This window comes from Ascidiella aspersa, chromosome 1, assembly GCF_963924565.1.
Source record: "Ascidiella aspersa chromosome 1, kaAscAspe10.2, whole genome shotgun sequence".
NCBI classification, from domain to species: Eukaryota; Metazoa; Chordata; class Ascidiacea; order Phlebobranchia; family Ascidiidae; genus Ascidiella; species Ascidiella aspersa.
In genome coordinates, this window is record NC_139447.1 from 39,217,028 (window position 1) to 39,238,320 (window position 21,293).

General features: G+C 35.5%; 1 protein-coding gene across 1 annotated transcript in view; it reads right to left on the bottom strand.

Moving 5' to 3' along the window:
• The window catches only part of LOC146170431 (uncharacterized), a 28,553-nt gene extending 9,172 nt beyond the window's left edge, over positions 1–19,381 (bottom strand). Inside the window, exon 1 of the mRNA XM_083388701.1 lies at positions 19,322–19,381. Within this exon, the coding sequence (XP_083244827.1) occupies positions 19,322–19,381 (60 nt within the window). The remainder of the gene's footprint in view (positions 1–19,321) is intronic.
• Between the last annotated feature and the right edge of the window lie 1,912 nt (positions 19,382–21,293).

Below are 21,293 nucleotides of genomic sequence, written 5' to 3' on the forward strand. Positions count from 1 at the left end.
GGAAATAATTACCAAGCTAAACGTTTATCAATGACATAACTGATTATTTTGGGCATTTCAGTTGCTTAAAACTTTGCTGCTTTAAATGAACTACATAAGCACACCATAACGCACAAAAGGCCACCTGTTTTATAGAAGGAAACAAAAAAACACGGAATTCAGCCACGACATTCTTACTACAACAAATCAAATGTCGTTTAATCAACTTTCAAACCATTTAGACTTTAGACCCAAAGCAAGTCACGAAATTCAAGTTTAAGGTCAAACTCAAGCTAAGCCGATATTAATTGCTAAGAACGCAGGTTCAGAATGCCACGTTAATCCACGACTTCGCTGTGTAGCGATTAAAAATGTTGACAAGACAAATCATGAGGCCGCGGAAACTCGGAATGCGTCAACCACTCTGGGTGGTAAGTTTAATCAGAACCAGCTAGTGTGTACGTTTGCATCAAACAATATACAGGAAGTGCAAAATAGCTTAGTAGTTCGGCAAACACGCTGAAAACATTTTACAAATATTTTCAAATTTAAACACTAATTTAAATTAATTTAAACACCAATTTAATCAATTTAAAAACAAATACGTATTTTTTTATCACGTGTACACGATAATACCTAATTCTGTAAAAGCTTTGGTATTTTCTCGATAAGTGAACTGAATTACCACTTTCGTTTTAACGTTTTTTAATTTTGTTAAGTGAAATTATAAGCTGTAGTAAAAATTTCAGTATTTCTTGTATAATTAAACAGAATTACAACTAGTTTTGTAAACTTTTTTAGCTATCTTTACACTACGCACTGATCTGTTATGTGGCTTAAAACTGAATGTAAAGCCAAATAAAGAAATGAAAGATGCACAAAGACGTTTCGCTACGCACTTGTATCATCATCAGTTAATCGAAACGTCTTTATTAAGATTATGTCGATTGACTCAAGCCTAATGTCTGAGAACTATAGTTGCTGTAATTAGTAAACCTTGTAGGTTTCGGCTTCGTGGCCTAATAGCACGAATTTTTAGCACGTATATAAGCCTCTTCCTATATCTAATTGCGTGTCAGACAGTAACATACTTTGCAAACCCACAACCCACTGCGCAATTGGATCAGTCACCAGAAACGGTGTTTCATATTTCAACGCACGTCATTTCGCACTGCCTACACTCGTATTGCTGTCAATTTGACATTTAAACGCCAAACCAAATGAAATAGCGTTTAGTGATATGGACATGGGAAAAGTTGGAATGTGCCATTATGGCAGTGTGCATTTTGTGGCAAGTGAATGATATATGGATGCACGATAATATCGGATCGGAGCCGACACCCGATGCCAACTGGCAGTATCGGTGCCGATCAAAGACTAATTAACATTGGAATTTCAGCAACACAGTGTTTCATCTTATAAAGTAAACTATCAAAAAAATAGTAGGTTAACAACTGAATGCAACTAAACCTTCTAACGAAAGCAAATTTTGGCCCAAAAACCTGCAAAAAATACCTTTGAAAGTTTCAGTTTCATCTATTTTGCTTAGGCATAGTAATGACGTCATTTGTTATCAGACCGCGATAATTTTTGTTCAAATATCGGTTAATAGTATCGGAAAACCGCGTAGTATCGGACATTACTAGTGTACACCTTAAGATTGTTTAAAGCAATTTGTGTGCAGACCTGAATTAGCATAAAGTTCGAAAAATGTTGAATTGTGGTAGCATTTCAAAACATAGGTGTGTATTCATGTTGTTTTTGCAAACCTCAAGGTTGGGCGCTGTACACCCGAGATCTCGACGTGCTACGAAATGTACACTGGCCTTAGGCCTGAATTTATTGAAAATTAAACTGGCTTTATATAATTAAAACCAATACGTAAAAAGGCACATATAAGACAATTTACACGCTAGAATTGGCGAAAGTGTATTCACTGTACTGGTTGCACAAAGTTCCTAAAAAATCACCTATTTTAGGCATTATAGTTTAGATTGAATCATGAAGTAAACATACACCCGAACTGAATATAATAACAGCATAAATTACTGAAACCACACGTCACTGAAGTAATTCGGGGTTAAAATAAGAGAGCTCGACCTTAAAAGGCTGTTTTCAAACTTAACTACAAACTACATTACACATTGTCACACTACACTTGACACGTACACAGCTGTCAAAATCAACACTTTAAAAGCTTTAGGCAAAATAACCAGAGCCTTTATGAAGCGAAATTTGATTGCAGGAAATCCCAAATTCACTTTGACATTTCTAACCGAGCTGCAAAACTGCCTGACTTGTTTACATTCTATCTTACAGCTAGTAATGTCAGCAACAGCCTGCTTATAAATACAGTGGCCCAGTCAATGTTTGATTGACAGCTTCCTCTATTTTGCGCGCGCTTCCTCTCGTTACGCTTTGCTGAGCAAGTTGCTGACTGCTTCAAAAACAAGAGAAGCCTAAAAATGCTTCAAGGACCCTCAAGATTAGTTTTAAGAGAGTTTAAGAGGGTTCAAAGCGAAGTTTGAATCTTAGAGTGGGTGGCGACGGTGACGTGTACGTAAACTTATGTCTGAACGCCAATTAAAGACTAAAAATAGACTTTCTCGAAAGGAAAGGGTTTTAAACTGTAAATAAAACTTTAATAATTTTAATTGGTTTTTGAATAAATTTACGTCAAAAACTTAAGGCACTAAATGCTTTAGAAACAAGTTATTTTAGTTTGATTCAAGATACCGTAGTATTTCTTTCTTTCCTTATTTAAGCTTTTTGAAGGCGTTTTCTGAACAAAAACAGCGATAACATTATTAACTTCGGCGGTTCCTCTTAATTTTCTCCCCAAGTTGTTGTCTCGGAACATTTTCCGAGGAACTGAGTTATGCCGAGCTACTTGCTTCCGTCCAGCAATTTATACGGCTTCGGGCGATTTGTGCGCTTCGAAAAAAACGCCTTTGATGAAAAGCATGTTGTTCAGTGTAGGTGGGAGAAATTTAAAGAAAGTGTGAGAAAAATTGAGAGTGGGAGGTAAATAGAGAAAGTGTGAGAAAATGTAAACTGTGGGAGCAGTTTGGAGAAAGAGGGAGTAGTTTAGAGACATTGTGAGGTCTTAAGAAAGAGCGGGGACTTTGGGAGGCAGATTTAATCAGATTCAGAAAATTCTCGCCGGTTTCTGTACAAGCTAGAGCCTTCTCTCAGTCACGCGACTTCTATAAATAGTACTTGATTGCTCTTGTAAGATCAGAGTGTCCCATCTACAACATCTCTAGCCACTTGAGAGAGCAATTGCTTGCACCACTTGTAACCCCTACAAAAGCTGACTGTGGGAGGCATAAAACGACCAATTTACACTTTCACGACTTGTAAGGTTCAAATTTAAAGTTATTTTTAAGCTTCTTGCGTCCGGGGAATAACCACAAAGTGCGCACACGCGTTTTACGTCAAGCAATGAATTGCGAACTTTGGTAGGCGAATTAGTGGCTTTAAAAGTTAAACCGCTGAATAAATGGCGATTGTTTCTGAGTCAGAACTTATCTCCATTAAGATCATGACTAAGTGGTCCTCGGCCACAAACAGGTTCAAACCGGTTTCGGCGGCTTTCGAGTCTTTACGTTTAATGTCAAGTTTAAGCAAATTTTCGTTCATCGGAACTAATTTTCAAGTGCACTTAATTACTGGTTAACAGCAAAATAGATTTGTTGCTGCTTAAAATATAACTGACTACATTTTTAATTTGTTTTTGTTGTGTTCACATAATTTATAAGAAAACATGTTAAATTTAAAGATTTTTGAAATTTAATTTATTTAAATGCTTCTATTTAAAAGTATTTTTTTACTTTCATAATTTATAGAACGCTATATCCTTAAACATGCCGATTTATTTTACAATTGGCCGAATTTTCTTTCTAACGTTTAGGTTTCGGTTTTTAATTATTTACTAAAGAAAAAACATAATATTAATTAGTTTCTTTTTTGGGTTAAGTTTATTTTCCGCTTTGATAAGAAAAAACTTCAATAAAACTACGTTTTCTAAACCCTATTCAACAGACGTAGTGGAAATATTAAATCCATATAGAAGTAGGGAACATTTTGAACGTTTTGAATATCTCTATTTATTTTCAACATGTTCAGTAGGATTTTGTTTAAACGTATGTTTAATAAGGCAAGGAAGAAATGTCTGTTTGCTGGTATCAGATTGAAGATGCATTAAGATGCAAGCTAAGAGCTGACATATTTCAAGAGAAATTGCAGCCGCCTTATCTAGCAATGATGATACTGCATAATTAGAAATCATTAAAATGTGCTCGAACCGTTGTGAAATGTCCCAATTATGTAATAGGCCACAAACCCACGTGACCCCGGGTTACGCAAGAGATGCGGAATTGTAAGTTAAACGGCGCCATTTGTTTAGCAAATCCCGGATAAGCAGCGCATTGGAGTTGGTTTGTGGCCAAATATCAGACGAGCACATCAACCGAATCCCACAACAAGTACTGCTTATCATATAGGCGCGTTTATAAGCGTGCAGATAAGTTGTTCCTTATTATATTAGCTTTAAATTAATATTACTTTGTTTTACAAGATGTATTGCCAAAACGTTTAAAATCGAAAAATGTTTTAACATTTTTTTAGAATAAATTAAACCGATGTTTAACGAGCACAATTTAGAATGGTAACTATAGTGATGAAACTAAAATATTATGGAATTTTTAGACAAGACCTTACAAAGTTACGTCATAACGAGCGTCTAAAACAAGCAATATTATAAAAACCATAGGTTATCATTCGATTTAGTGCACAAATATATTATCAAACTCTTAGTTTATATACATTCAAGGAGATGGCGGAATGTTCTGGTGATAAACTAACATTTTTTTAGCCGTACGTCTTACCTAAAAAAAATTGTTTATGGAAACGCTGTTCCGAAGATTTTCGACCGCTTGTGGTAACGTTAAAAGCTTTTGATTTCCACGTAATTACCGGTTTTTGAATTAGATAGAGAGTGGTACATTAGTTTTGTAAAACAGGGGTAGATGTCGAATTTTTTTGGATTCAGGTAAAAAAGTGAATTTAATTTGCGCTAAAATATACTAAAAAACATTTTGCTAACATTAGAAGAACCAGTGATTCTAAACCTCTGCGTTTTCACCCAGAAAAGGTTATTTTGACAAATAGGAGAGTCATTTTAAAGAACAATTATTTCGCATCAGCCTTCTACATGTACAATTTGTTAATGTTCATAAGAATGCAAATTAGTAAGTCATTTTACTGTAGTTTATCAGTTAATTGACTGCGGAACATTAATTTACAATTTATAAATGTTGTAAATGAGCTAATTCAAGTTCTTTTCAAGATGTAACGACACTAAATTGATTAAGAACCAGTGGATTAAGAACCGCGTTTTGATGACAACATGGCCGTATCACGATTGTTTGTCACCAATGCAGCTTTTGTTCGTCACAAAGCGCATCGCGATGCCAGCGAGTTGTACGCAGTGGCTGTGTGGCGGCGAAACGCCCTGCAGTGGTCGCGTAATCTGATGCTGGCGCGTAAATAGGTAAATAAGTGGCCAGAGCCAAATGTCACGTCTCCGCTCGGTTCAGGTGCTGTGGCGATTTGATGAACTCCTATCAGTCAATTAGTCGTTGCTGTGGAAACAAACTGTGGCGAAATACCGGCTCTTACCTCATCTCGGCATTTCTTAATGCGATTTAAGCCTTTTTTTGGACTTTGTTTTGTCGCATTTTGGTTTTACACGAACTGAGAATACCAAGTTGGATTTCTTCAAGAAAATAGCAATTGAATGTTTAAATTTTAATTTTTTTAGCCGTAATTTTCTTAACTTGGAACCGTTTATACTTAATAATGGCCGGAGGTTGAAGTTAGACGTAGAATAAATATCAAATTACATACATAATTAAATAGCCTTTTGTAAACGCTTCCAATAAACCTTTATTTAATTTAAACATCATTTAAAAGCAATACAGAACTATATGTAGCAATTTGTAAAGGTTTCGAATAGGTTTTTATTTAACTATCACAAAATGCGTCATACTTCTGTATAGCTTTGATATTCATTCTACGTCAAACTACAATCTCTAGCCATTATTTGGGGATTGTTCCGAAACGTTTCACAAAATGTTTTCTATTTCTGTATGGGCTTTGATATTCATTCTTACGTCCAGCAACGCAATTAGTTTTCCATCACCGACAAACCCCGAAAGGAACGTGATTTACTGCAGTTCTACTGACGAACGTCGAAACCTGATCTTTTTGCGACAAGCTGGTGCGTTTATTGACATAGCGGGCTGGAGCCTGGAGATAGCGGCCCTAGTACAAGCAGGACCTCTGGGTTAACTCCTGTTTATTATTCTACACTTTACAAACTAGGACGTCAAAATTGACACGTGTTTCATCACGACTTTCTCATTAAGCAATGTCGCACGCGTTCCGCAAAACAAGCGACTTTTCCGGGAAAAGGTTCGACAAAGAAAGGCAAAGTAATTGGACGAAAAGTTATCAATCGCGACCTTGTTTGAGGTGCGCTGTTACTTCATAATCGAAACCGTCATAGTTCGTTTTATGACGCAATAAAATTCTAACGCCATTTTGTTTAAAAAAATGTAAATACAAACTTACACTAAAAAAAACTTTTTTTCGTGGAACCCGAAAAAAATTGATTCGCGTTGATCAGGTTTGGCGTGACATTTTTAGAGCTAACGTGAAAAAAAAGTAAACTAAAGGAACCTGTTGTTTTTAATCTAAAAACGTTAGCTTTACAATAAAGTCTAAATACATTTATGGAGAAAGCGTCAGAGCGTTTTTTTAATTATTATGATTTATTTTAAAAGTTTTAATATAATTTTTACAACAATATTTTGATTAGGAGTTCATGGATCCCTTAAACTAGTCCACCTAACCCCAAGAAGCCTATGGATCCCAGTTTAAGAACACCTGGTTTAAATAATTACTATTAAAAACAATACCAGTATCTTATTTGTTTGCTTAACTTCGTCTGATCAAACCAAATACATACTCAACCTTTGGTTAAACTTAGTTATTTGTTGCAACGAAATTCTCTTTGCGCAAGGTTTTAGTCAAAACATGGTTAAACGCATTCTACGATGTTACCTTATATATATATATATATATATATCTATACTAAGCACATGTGTTAGCGTTCAACAACAGTTCGCCCATGGCCGAACTAAACCCAAGTTCAACTTCCAAAGTATTTCTTAGAAAACATACCGGGTGAATTGTATTGAAATATGAACTTTGCAGATTAATAAACATTATCATCTTTCCTGGATTATGTAGATGCAAAACGCAATATGCTAGGTTACGTCAACTCAAAATTGTGATGTCAACCATCAAAATTGTGACGTAACGAAGTGGAATGACGTCACGACTTTCATACACAATGTATTTCGTCACAGAAGATATAGGAAAATACACAATGTTTGAATGCTTCACATATCATGGTAACACCGTTTCCGCGTGCTCACACCACTCTTGATCGCCGTGACAAAAGTCACGTGCCACGCGAAGCGCGTAAACAGTCGCATTACTTGGTCATTAAAGCTTATCGTGATGTTTAGGGGGTTTTGTTCAATAATGCCGTTTTGGAACCGATACCCGATGACAAGTGATGTTACCGGCACTTGTCCGATACCTACCTTAATTTGGTATCGAATCTAATCAGTCACGAAATTAATGTTGAAATTTCAGCTATAAATTGCTACCCCAACGTAAATTTATATAAAAAAAAAACAGTACGTTAGTTTCTGGAGTTATACCCTCCTGAACTCTAAAGCAGCCAGTAATGATGCCATTTAGTGTCGGATCGAGGATCGAATTAAAATGTCAAGTATCGAACATCCTGAGTGAAATTTATCTTCGTACGTAACAACTTATTATATATACTAATAAGTTTAAAACGAATACACTAACATAAAAACAAAAATGAAAAACAAATGTAGATAAAGCGTGCTTAATTCAGGTCTAAAATATTCGCTCTTTCGAACGAAACGACAAGTTTTATTAGCGCCAAAAGCGATATGTTTAAAAGGGGCAGGGTTTCATGTTTTCTGGGGTTAAATATTTGTCTGTAAACGTCGTTTAATTTATTTTGTGTGATTGCGACAAACCAAACAGTAAACAAAAGCTCGTTTGAGGGTTATTCAAAGCTCGTGCGCCAAAAATAGCCTCGTAATTCCAGTAATACGAGAAGTAAGTTCATGATTAACCAACTTTTATCGCCGCCACAAATTGCTTCATCAAACACAAGAGAAAAGAACGACAAGCAAGTTAAAATGACTTACAATAGCTTAGCAATGTAGGGATGTCTGTGGAAATGTTTACAGAAATCGTAAAACGCCGACAAACCATAAATCGTATCGCACAATGTAAACACAGTAGCACACTTTATCTGGGCATTTGAAAAATTACAATAATGTTTTTTAAATATGATCTTGTCCGTTTTGAGTTTTACAGCCATCATAGCAAAAGCACCTCTGTTTTTCGGCCTATATTGGTTCGTGTGCGTCCTAAAACCGATAAATTAAAAAAACGTTGACGGTGTAGATTGGTTTCTCTTATAAACTGGTATTTTCTATTGAAAACAAAAAGCAACCTTTACAAAACACATCCTTTTTCAATATATTAGCATATGGCTCTGCAAAACAGGTCGTATTATGTGAGTAAATGCCCTGGTATTTAAAATTATTCTCTTTTAAAAGAGACAATGTCGATTTACGCGACATATTTGGTCTTTTGCCAGAAGAGCTCTACAAACTTGAAATTATGCCTGACAGCAATATATTTGGTCTTGTTATTCATATTTAAGCTTTTACAGATCCGCGCATAGTGTTCCCTATAGTTAAATATAGCCCTGGTATGAACTGTGGCACATTTCGTCAACAGCGTATAATGTTTCACCATGTCTTACAATAAGAAGCGGTCAGCTATCTTCCAAAGGTTGCTGACTCTTGTGTACAGGTTTGTATCGAGTTACCGGGAAAGTAAGCTGACAGTTTCAAGAAATTGATTTATTAAGGGCGCGTGCGGACATTTTGGACAATGCCTATAGTAACATCGCACCCTTTCGAAAATATGACAGGAATGAAAACAAAGGAAATAAAAATACCGTAGTTTTCCGTGGAAAAATAACATTTAGATTCTAGAATACTTTTATTGTACAACTTAGCCCAGTTTACAAACTTTTTTTCAGTTTTGGTTCTTTACAAAGTATTTAGACTGTCAGTTTTTTCATGGAGTTTGTAAACCTACCATTTGTTACGTCTAAGTTTGTTTTTATGCAAACATACATTGCACTAAAAATAACCCGGCAATATCAAATGCGTCATATGCACGTCAAAAAACGTTTTTTCTTGTAGGCGTCAATATACAGTGAGTCATTTCACAAAACCTGAGTTGACTGTAACGCGAAAAACCTGCATCATAACAGAGTTATAAAAGTTGTCGCTAAATATTGGCATGACAATTTATTACCCACTCGACCTTACAACCAGGGCTGGATTAACCATTTTTATTTTTTATTTTATTAAATGTCATCTTAAACTATTCTATATTTTCGATGGACAATATTTTGTGTGATTTTTTGTGTTTATATTTTGAATGACATTGATAAGGCATCAAAGTCTGAGGGCTTTTAAAATGCTGGATAGAACACAAGTAGAAGATGCAAGCAAACTTGGGGTTATGAAAATACGAAGATTCTATTCGACACGCAGTGTTTTTGATGGTGTTTTAGGGACCTAAAACGTCTTCAAATATCTCTCACGGTCTTTCAAAATATAGCCCATTTCTGTAATATATAGCAGAGAATTGTCAGTTATATATAGTGTTTTGTACGCAAGTTTCGTTTTCAAAACATCTCAGCCGTTATCAAAGCCAAACCGTAGAAACTACCCGGCCCACACAGCCCAACAACAAAAACATAACAATCTCAATAAGTACAGCGTTGCATTTCGTTCTAACACGAAGCATTGTGTTGGTTTCACGATCGCTCGATTAATTGGCCAATTAAATGACGCCACTTCATTACATACAGCTTCAGGGAAACGTGAGGCGAAAAACACACAAAATAGTTCTTGGGGCATAATGGTGGGGTTGTTGATAAACGTACAATGGATAACAAAGCCCATACAGAAGTAGGTAACGTTTTAAACATTTTAAATGCTTCCTAAAAACATATATATCGGAAACTAACAAGGGTTTATTTGAAGCGATCACGAAATGCTACTTCGGCATGGATTTCACATTCATTCCATACGTTTGACTATCACCTCCGGCCATTGTTTTCACATATATTTAAAACTTTTAAAATGCTACTTACTTCTCTATGGGCTTTGATATTCGTTCTACATCTTACTACAACCTCCAGCCATTAATTAACTAAAGGTTTATTCGAAACTTTCACAAAATGCTAGCTGCTTCTGTATGGGCTTTGATATTAATTTCAAAATAAGTTGTACTTACGATTTACGTCGCCCAGACAATGCTCGACAAACAACAAAGTATATTTCTTTATTCTTTAGGTCGAGGTTTCATGGGATCTTCTTGTAGCAGTGCTGATTATTTAATGCGCGATTAAAGCCCAGTTTTCACAACAATCGTAAAAACCACGTTGTCCCTAACCTTTTCCGCCACCGCACGAGTAAAATACTATAGCGACAAAATGTTTTGTGCGCATCTGCCGAGAGGTAAGGGCTTTGAAAGTACGTCTATTTTAAACCTAAGCTTTTATCGCGACCAATTTTTAAACGGTGGTTGTTTATACCTGTATAAATATGAACAAAATTTGGCCTATCTTTAATATGTTAAGTTGTGTTATTTAGACGAACTTTAGAGATAATTTGTCAAAGCTACCTTTCGCAAAAAATTTTTATTTATAATAAAAGTTATCGCGACAAGTAATCAAGCATATTTATGTGTAAAATTGTACTTTTTTCTCTTTACCAGTGTTGAATGAAGTCCCAATCAAGTAATTTGTAAAATTTGAGTCCGAGTCAAGTATTTTCCCAGTACAAGTGTCATTAGAAAAGAGTGTTCTAAGTGCAATTAAGTGAAGGATTACCTTAAATCATTACAAGCCTGCTGTTTAGTTTTGATATTTAGCTTAACTTTTGAAGCTGTTACCTTGTCATCTGTCATTAAGCCAACGAAAGTGTACATTCTACAGCGGGTTTTAAAAAATGGCTAAACATGACTATTTTTTACAACTACTTCAAGTTTCAAAATAATGAAGTTTCACAAGCGTCACTTTAATCAGAGTTATGTCAGCGAATGGATGCAAATATTTGCTTGTGACATTTAAGCTTTAAAAACTTCTGAATGGAGCGTAACATAAACGAACAAGACGTGACATTTTTCGTTTACCATACGACAATTTCAACAATATTGACGTTGTAAGAAAAAAAGTTATTGGTTTCTAGAAAACGTATAGCAAGAAATAAAAGGATTTTACGCTGCAAGAAAAAGTTTGGATGTGGATTTTCTAAAAGTCGGAAATTCTTTGGTGGAAAAACTGTAATTTTCCAAGAGACTTCATGCCAATTGTTGTGTGTTACTTGATTTAAAATTATGTTGAGCTTTTCATTGATAATTAATATTACTACTATGTTCATCAAGGTGCTAATTGTAAAACCCATACATGGACAAAATCTGTATAAGACTCTGCTGTATAAGGTGTCTTGGAAAAGAAGGTATAGCATGAACTCAAGCAAGGTCAACGTGAAACTCGAAAATGATGAGATTTATCGAGCTAAGTCAAGTCCTTGCTGCATTGAGCCGCATTTTTTTCAAATGTCACCTAGGTTTATCATCGACTTTGCAAGCCACAGACACAACGATTGGGGCCACAGACACAACGATTTACCCCGCTTACCGCAAACCCCAAAAGCTTCGGAATAACCTTTGGAATGTAAACTACAGAGCAAGCCTACCTGATGTTGAAACCTTAGAATGGGTATATTACCGCACTGTGTAACTTATTCAGGGGATAAAAGCACATATAAGACTGTTATTTTGCCTAATTTCTAATTCACTTTTTAGAAAACACTTATTTTGATAAGGGTATACATTTGTTAAGTACGTTTTTTTTATTTTAAAAGTGAATGAAACTGGGGATTTTTGGAACGTATACAATTCGCTTAACAGTAAAACCTAATTAATATTGAGCTTCACCCAAATTTAAAAGACACCGTTTGAAACATCCACCGTCCAACGTTAATTGGAAGTCTGCGATAATTTCACCTTTTGCGGGACAAATCTCTAAGAAGTGCCACGAACCACAAATCCACTCAATTTTAAAGTTATGCGCAATATACTTCACAATTATGACCTGCGGACCTAATTTCCACGTAATTACGAAATACACTCAGCGCAGCATAGTTGAAATTTCGAGCAAATAGCTGCTTAAAGTTTCAGGAATGTTGTTCCAGTGAGCAATTCAAACTTGTACCAGTCAGCTTAAAGGCGAGGTTATCCCGCAAAACCCACAATATCCTTATTTTCGCCTTTTCTCGCGAGAAAAACCTTAATCGCAACCTAATCCACGCCAAAGACAATGTGAACCAGGCTCAGAAACTGGCATTTCCTTTCGAGTCATCGGAATGACGTCATGAGTTTGTCTCTTGATGACGTAATCCTCACGTAAGCGAAATGACGTTATGTCGCTGTCACCGGGAGAAGGGGTAGTAAACAGGACCCAAACCCAAGTAAAATATAATAAAACAAAAAGCGTAAATTTTGTTGTTTTATCTGGAATCAGATTTTTTGGGACGACTATAAATTTACTTAATATTTAATTACTTTGCTAAAGTTAGAGGTTCACAAAAATAAATTAAAACATGGCAAAGTGCGAAGCGCAACCATTGCTTTGTCAAACATTTGCTTTAAAGTTTTTAGATATGGAAGTACTCATTTTTCCCATCAAAAATATATTTAAAAATATAGCGTCGTTAATTTTTCCGTTAATACTAGTATCGTACGATGAGCGATACCGATAGTTAGTATCGGGTATCCAGCCCAAACCGATATTGTTGGACGGATCTAATAAGAAAACCTATATAAATTAACTTCGAACTCGAAGCGTTTATAAAGGAAGCGCATATCTTCACTCAAACTTTCGAGGTGAAAATATTTGCTGAGGCAGCTCTGGCGGTTTTACACACGTTCACTCAAGCGTGACGTCAGCAGTCAGGTAATTGCGTTACTTGGCAACGCGTGACACTTAATGGCACAACATTATCAAGACAAAACATATTCTTGGTAACTGTGGGTAAATAGACTCGAACAATATTTAAAACCTTTGCTGTGGTTTTAACATTGAGTTTCAAATACGACATTTTGCCAGTAATTTTCACGAAAACCATATGTTTACCAACATTTAAAATACTTTTTTAGGATACAAATTTGCGACCTTTAAAAATGTTAACAACTAAATTAAGGTTTAATCGTTTACTTATTATGTAGTTTTAACATTGCGTTTCAATCTTACACCAACATTTAAGCACTACTTACCCTTTAACGGAAAACATTCAATATTAAAGTTTGTATACATAAGAATTGTGTAAAAGTTTTTGGGGGGATTCAAATTTGCGGCCCTTCAAAATGTAAACAACTAACTTTAAGGTTTAATCTTGCGCCATTTTCAAACATAACTTTCCCAGAATAACAAGTAATGTAAACACAAATTTCAAATATAGAGACCACGCTTTAACTAAAAAGATGTAAATAATTAACACCTGTAGGGCTTTACAAACTAAAAAAGGGAAAATAGCACAGACTAAACAGTTTACACAAGTAAAGTTTTACAGAACCAAAAATCAAAATTTAGACAAACTTACCTTTTAATGATGGTTCTTGAGTTGCAGAAATAAAATCTTCGTTTGATTTCAGTTCAAGTTTACACGTTAAACTACTACAACCTGTAGTATAGAGAAGCACTTGTTGTTATGAGCCACAGTAGTTATGCATAGAAGCTGTTGGGTTAAGCGAAATATCTGTGTGAGTTTGTTCGATCAAGGGTTCTCGTTATAGCACTTGAAAGTCGAACAAGTGAGATATTCAAACACCCCTGTACATAATGCAGCAGTGTTTGGGTCTAAGGGGTTGGTTTTAAATATATTGCTTAAGTTTATCTCGAAATGTTATTGGTACTAGTTATATCAGAAATGATTAAGCTTAAGACACTTTTACGAAAACTGTTCGATATTTAAACGCCCCTTTATACTATGGCAGTTCCGGTATGGCAGAAGCATTTATAAAATGGGCATTGGTTTAATATTTGTTCATAATGCTCACCTCGAAAGGGTAATGGTATTAATTGTATCAGAAACTCTTAGGATTAAGGCGCTTTGACAAAAAAATCAGTGGGATACTTAAACGTCCCTTTAAAGCAGTGCTTTTCAACCTTTTTGCTGGAGTGGAACCCTATGGAAACATTCCACTGGCTCGAGGAACCCCAGTGCAATAATTCCACTGGCTCGAGGAACCCCAGTGCAATAATTCCACTGGCTCGAGGAACCCCAGTGCAATAATTCCACTGGCTCGAGGAACCCCAGTGTAATAAACACACCTCAATTAGCTACACAATTTAGAAATTGCGGAACCCCTGGATTGTACTAGCGGAACCTTTTCCTAAGGTTCCGCGGAACCCTGGTTGAAAACCACTGCTTTGCATGTATATTTAAATGTCCCTTCTACATATATAAGATTTTGTTTTATTGCTGTTATTTTGAATCTAAAACTAAAGTTGTCATACATCAAAAACGCTTTGATTTTAAGACGCATTGCGAAAACACGGCTAACAGCAAACCTAAAGCCTTAATTTCTCTCGTGAAACTCGTAATGTTGCTATAAATATTTTCTCTATACTACAGACATTACAAAAAAAGGCAAGCGCTTAAAAAAATATGATACGTGACCTGTAATCAATATATACACTACATCAATTACATAAACCTTTAATACTGCTTTACAGATCGGTCTTTAATGTGAAAAGGACACATGTTTTCGACAGACATTATTAACCAACCGAAGGCAGATGTCCTAGTTTAACCTTGACTTAGATAAAGAAAATACCGTTTTTCATTTTACTTCGTTTTTCAACCATCGTAGGTTTTTAAAGACGCAGTTCCGTCTAAAAAATTGAGTAAACACTGGAAGATCGAAAAAAATATTGGCCAAAGTTACACCTTTTTTCGCGGCGTCCCGAACATTAGGCTTAAGTATTTGGCGACCCAATCATCTTCACTGAACCTTTGGTAAGAGAAGAAAACGTGAGAAAATTTTGGAATAGTTTGGCTCAGAACCGATAACCTTGTGAACGCATTTATTTTGTTGGCGACTTATGTGTTGCTCAGCTGTAGTTTTTAGGGGACTCAACCTATTTAAACGCCAGAAGCAACCCTATCATACCTTTTTCACAAAATCTAATTTTCCTTTTAAATTTTTTTCTTTTTTTTTCCTTTTTAAAAAGGCCATAACACACATCCAAAAAACCAAGCCTAAAAAATCTATCCTTTCCTGTTCAAGTCACTTTTTATTCTGCGAGTGTTGAAAACTGCGCACAAGGGTGAAAATATTCTCTGCACGCATGAATGGACAGCGTGATTTTTTGAACCCCGGTTACACAAGTCAACACTACACCCTCACGTGCAACGAAAGAACCTTTTCTGGTTGTACGCCTCAAAGACAATTGCACGCTGGTGCCTTTAACACTTGTTCATATGTTGTTGTTTTTTTCTAAACCGCGGCCCTATTACACCCTGAATAAACAAGTTTAAATAAAAACACATTTGAACAATTTAAGCTTCCGAAATTATGTTATGACATAGTTGTTGACCGTTTGATGCACTTATGAACTATAGTTCCGAAATTGAAGGTTTTTTTAATTCACTAAAAACAGTTCACCGAGAGTTTTCGCGGAAACTTACTCAAATCATGCGACTTAAGTTTTTTAACAATTGGAAATTATCGAGTCGCTGGGCGAATTTGAAAACACAGAACAAAAATAGAAAGTGCATCATATTTCAATCCTCAATTACTCTATAGCAGGGTTTCTAAATTGGGGTTCGTGCCCTTGAGAACTAGTTTACATGAGCTAGTTTTAGGTGGTTCATGAAGGCCTAAATGAAACTTTAGTTTACAACTTAAAATGTAGTTATTTAAAACAAGAGATTATAGTTAAAAAAATCGCTTTGGCCTCTCATTGAATTTAGACTTAGTTTCCATTTCGATTTGCACAAGAGTTCAACAGGAACAATTCTCTGTTTATAACGTCATCTCTAAGAATTGTATGCCGACCCTACGCCACGAGATGCAAAAAAAAATTGGAGTCCGCGAAAAACAAGTTCAATAACCCCTGTTCCATATGCAACTTACTAAACCTCATTTCCGAGTTTTAAAGGTCGTTATTTTAATGCCTATACTTTAAGGCTATAAAGCTGTCAAAAAGAAGTTAAAACGTGCTCGATTACATGTTTACTACTTCTAAACTAAACCCTTGGTATAACATTAATCTATACTTAGTCTAAATATATATAAGTGGTAATCAATAAAATAGAGGTAGTAAAGTTCTTTTACTTTTACGACTTTCGTGCTTTTACGACGAAACGAACAATCGACCTACACCTGTCATTCACGCTTCGCTGCACCTACGTCACCTCGCTTTGTTTGTCATCAAACGAATGCGCAATACGTGACGTCATTTCCAAGCTTAAAGGCGGTCTCTAGCAAGTTTTTTCCACAAAGAGAGCTATTATCACCAGTTTGTTACAAGTCCTATAGTTACAGCACCTGCTTTGAAATTAAGCGAAGTACTTCCTTTTCAACGAATGACGTATCTTAAAGTTCTTTTAACGACTTTTTGGCAACCTTACCGCCAAGCACGTAATTGTCAAACTGTGGGCCTCGCGAGGAAGTGTGCAGTGGAACTACTTTGTAATTTTGGAAAATACCCAATTTGCGTTGAAATTAGACATCTTACTAAGCTTGTGAGACTTCAAATGCATGGAAAACTGGTAATATTATAATATTTACTTATTGCCTTGCCGTGTTTTAAGGGCGTTTTCCAAGTTACAAAATTGCTGTTTTTAGAAATTATGCCACAAACTATTTCAATTTTCCTACTATGCCGGAAGTTAAAAAAACGAGAACCATTGAACTCTTGCCTAATTTTTTTTTGTATACAAAGCTAGTAAGCGTTGTCACGATATTAGCAGATAGTAGCGATCCATCCGTATGGACGAAAATACTTTTTAGAAGTTGTCAAGTTTTACTTTTGTTTGAAGAAACAGCTAAAAACAGTTTCACCAAGAGCTTACAATGACCTTAAATATTAGCGGATAAAACAAATAAAAGAAACAAATAACAGAAACTATCCAGATTTTAAGAAAATTGTGCCAATGCAATAAAATATTTTCTTAAACACGCTAAGACAAACTTGTTGAGGTTTTTACTTTTAACGTGTTTAAAATAACTTTCTTGCAAATATAGCATTTGGCATAAATCTTACACCGTAAAAAGTTGGTTGACCTCTAAAAATGTCGTCAATATTATGTCAAACAATCCTTTTAATAATTACATGTTTAATCATTTAACAACTGATCAGTTGTAGTTGGACAGATCAAATGTTGTTTTCGATAGAAAAAGCATTTACATCCAGAGAATCCAGTTTAAAAGTATCTTAACCTATATTTGTAACAGCCAGAAAGAAAAATGATTCATTTAAAAAATAGCTATCAGTTAAAGAATCATTTTTACCTCGTCCTCGTAGCATAATTTCGGGAGTTATTATAATGTATTTGTAAAAACGCCAGAGAGAAATCAAAAATGCGAGCTTTAGCCTACTTGTTTTCCTACTATCCTAAGTGTCAAAATTGCAGCGAAATCTCCTTCAACTACCACTCCGAAGCTGAACTCACAAACTTCATGTTAAACTTGTCACTCGCACCTCTGCTTGCAAAATAATATTTGCAAAGAAATGTTTCCCAACTAAGACATAAGACTTTGCACCCAAACAAGCTAAAGCAACCCCAATATTACTTGTAAAAACGGGCGTTTTACACAATTCCCTACAAGCTGAGGATGATTATACTTAACCTTCACCGAAACCGGTAATTTAATCATAAAATACAAAACTATTGACCAAACTAAATTCCGACGATCCTAACCGACAAAATTGCAGCATTTTAAAATAATTTTAAATCTAATTGTAAAAGACTAAAGTTAAAAACCATATGCAGCCCACAATTTTTCAATAACCTAACCCGACTATTTTACGTGTCGAAATTGCAGCAAATCCCTCCCAACTGACACTCAGAAGCTGAACTCACAAACTTCATGTTCAACTCGTCTCTCGCAAAGCACCTTTGCCATTCGACGTAACGCGCAATTCCCACGGGACCCTGACGTAACAGCGCAGAGGAAGTGACCTGTCAATCAAACGTCTCGCGTTCTCCATTGTTCGGACGCGATCGTCGCCAACCTGGGGTCAATTAAAGTTGAATCGCGACGCGTAATTGTGACGTAACAAAGCGGCAGCGGGCGACAACTTCTGTTCGAACTCACGTAGAACTTAGACGCGGTTTTGGTGATAGAAAGTTTGATTTACAATGTCATAGAAGAAATATCAAATAAAGAAGTAGGTCTTAATGCTGAAAACGAGTAAAGAGTTTTTCGAAACGTTTAAAATATACTAGTTACTTCTGTATGGGTTTTGATATTTATTCTTCGTCTAACTACAACCTCCAACCGTAATGCTCCAAAATGTAATAAAATATTCTAGCGTATTAGCCGTACGGGATTCCCCGATGGATGGAAATCTTTGGGTCATTTTCTTCACAAATTAAATTAATTTTCTAGTTAGGTTTCAAAAAGCCTAAAATCTGAATATTATGACTATCTTTAATATGGTAGCTTAGTGAGAATCAAGAAAGAAAGTTAGAAATTGAAATCTATGAGGATTTATAGCTTCCAAACCGTGTAAGTATTGATTCGTTTTGCGACGTTATTGTTCACCCCGTGAATATTTTACAGACAATATAAAACGCATAACAAGTTTTAAGACACTGTTTTGCGCTGCAAGATGACTTGTGTTTAGTTTTACCGATTTTGAGTTTAGTCTTCAAAAAAACGCTTAGATAAACATTTGTGTTAAATTCAAACATATTGCAATTGTTTTCAAACACGCTTCACAGGCCATTACGTCATCTAAGCGATGACGTCACCTACATGATGGCGAGCTCAAGCACCAAAGTCGGACGCGACTGTTATATATAAACCCGAAAGTGTGTAAAAACAAAGCAACACAAACCCGACGGATCACTGCCAACATCTGCTGAAGATGAACAGTGCCACCACGTGGATGATTCATTAAATATTGTATTTTTTACCTTGTATTTGGCCACCTTAAACTTTTGGTAGCTTTTAGTGCTATAAATATGTCGCAAAAAACTACTTTTTTACCAAACATTTTACGTTGATAGTTATAAGCAACTACTTTCGGTATTTATACGATGTCTAAAAACGTATAAAACATTTGAGCCTGGTAACACATTCGTAATGGATGTTTATATTAAACCAGCATATGCAATAGGAAAAAGGATTTTTTTAATTAACTACGAAGTATGAATATAAACGCATATTGTATGTTTAGAAAACTAAAATTTTACTTGGCTTAAAATCCCCTTACTCTCATTTTCCCACTAGTTTTAAACTATTCCACTGACACCAACTAACTAACTAGTAATACTGAACGAACCAACTTTGTTGCATCGACTATTAAACAAGTTCAGTCTGCCGAATTATACCGTCACTTCACAAGGTTAAACATTAACCGAGTATACAACCTTTTTCTTGTACTCTGGAAAACTTGCTACCGTCGATAAACTAGTACCTTGTAATAAACACACCACTAAACCCTCAATCAAAAGTAAACGTGACTTTTGGATCTTTTTTAACAATGTCGACGATTCTAATGAAACATCGGGTTTCAAGAAGAACATATTTGTAAGGTACACTATGCACAAATCTGTAAAGTAGCTTAAAAATCAATGTCAAAGCCAAAAAGGTCGAGTAAATCGACATCATCATGATAAAGTCGTTTCGAAATGCTCTTGTATCATTTGAAATTTAAATCACATTAACTGAAGATGATACAAGTTCGCATCGAAACGTCTCATTATAGACCTGTTTGGCATTGGCATTCATTTTCAGCCAAAGGTCTGCAGGCCTACTGCTGTACCTACAAATGAAAACAGATTTTACTAAAAGCCCAGGTCCAATACACGAGGCGTGGTTACAATTTGGAGTTCTACGAAACAGACTTTCCATTGGCGTTTTGGGAGTTCGCCAATCTACAGCGGTACGTCAGTCTGCCCACACACATTGTATGGTTTATTATAGCGCTTGCTTGAAAATCCAAAGTGCAAATATAACAATTTAAAGACCCAATCTCGTGAAAATATTACAAACGACAAACACAGCCATTGTTTACTTAAGAAAACGCCTACTGTATGAATCAGTGGGTATCAACAATTTTACAAATTTGACAATCGCCTAAATATTTAACAAGAGGGTGGGTAAATGTCAATTTACACAGGCTAATTTTCTTTATTTCTACTTTGGCCTGATAAAGCACGGTAGTGCGAAAGCTTGTCAAGATTTCAATACAATTTGTTGTTAATCAGTGTCACCTCATTATCCTATTTAGAATTAGACAAATAGGGTCATTTAAAAAAGTTATACATTCTGAGATTCATTGGTTTAAACCAGGGGTGTCCAACATAAAGCACGCGTGCCAAATGTGACACGCGAACTAATAAAAAATGGCACGCAAGCCCATAAAAATACAGCCAATTGTCAAAAAAGCTAAATTTGTAATACAGCCAATTGTCATTGTATATTCACAATACGAAACAATCACAGCAATTACGACAACAAACAATTACTTCTGATATTATAACACTATACTGTTTTTATTTTTAGTATAAAAGCGCTTATAATACCGGTATTAGAAAAAAAAAGTTGCTAAACTTTGGCATGGGAAGAAGTTATAAGATAAAAATTGGCACGTCGGCATATTTGAGTCGGACACCCCTGCTTTAAATCATTGTTTTTGATCTTAAAAGTGAATCCCAGCTTATCTGTAACAACGCATTTATTTATTTGAACTTTTGTCTTAATTCAACACCGCATGTTGGCACGGCAAAACTAAATCTGGCCACAAACGACAAAACTATAAAGTTTAAGAGGGCTAAAGTCATCACAGGCTTTTAAGGGAGGTA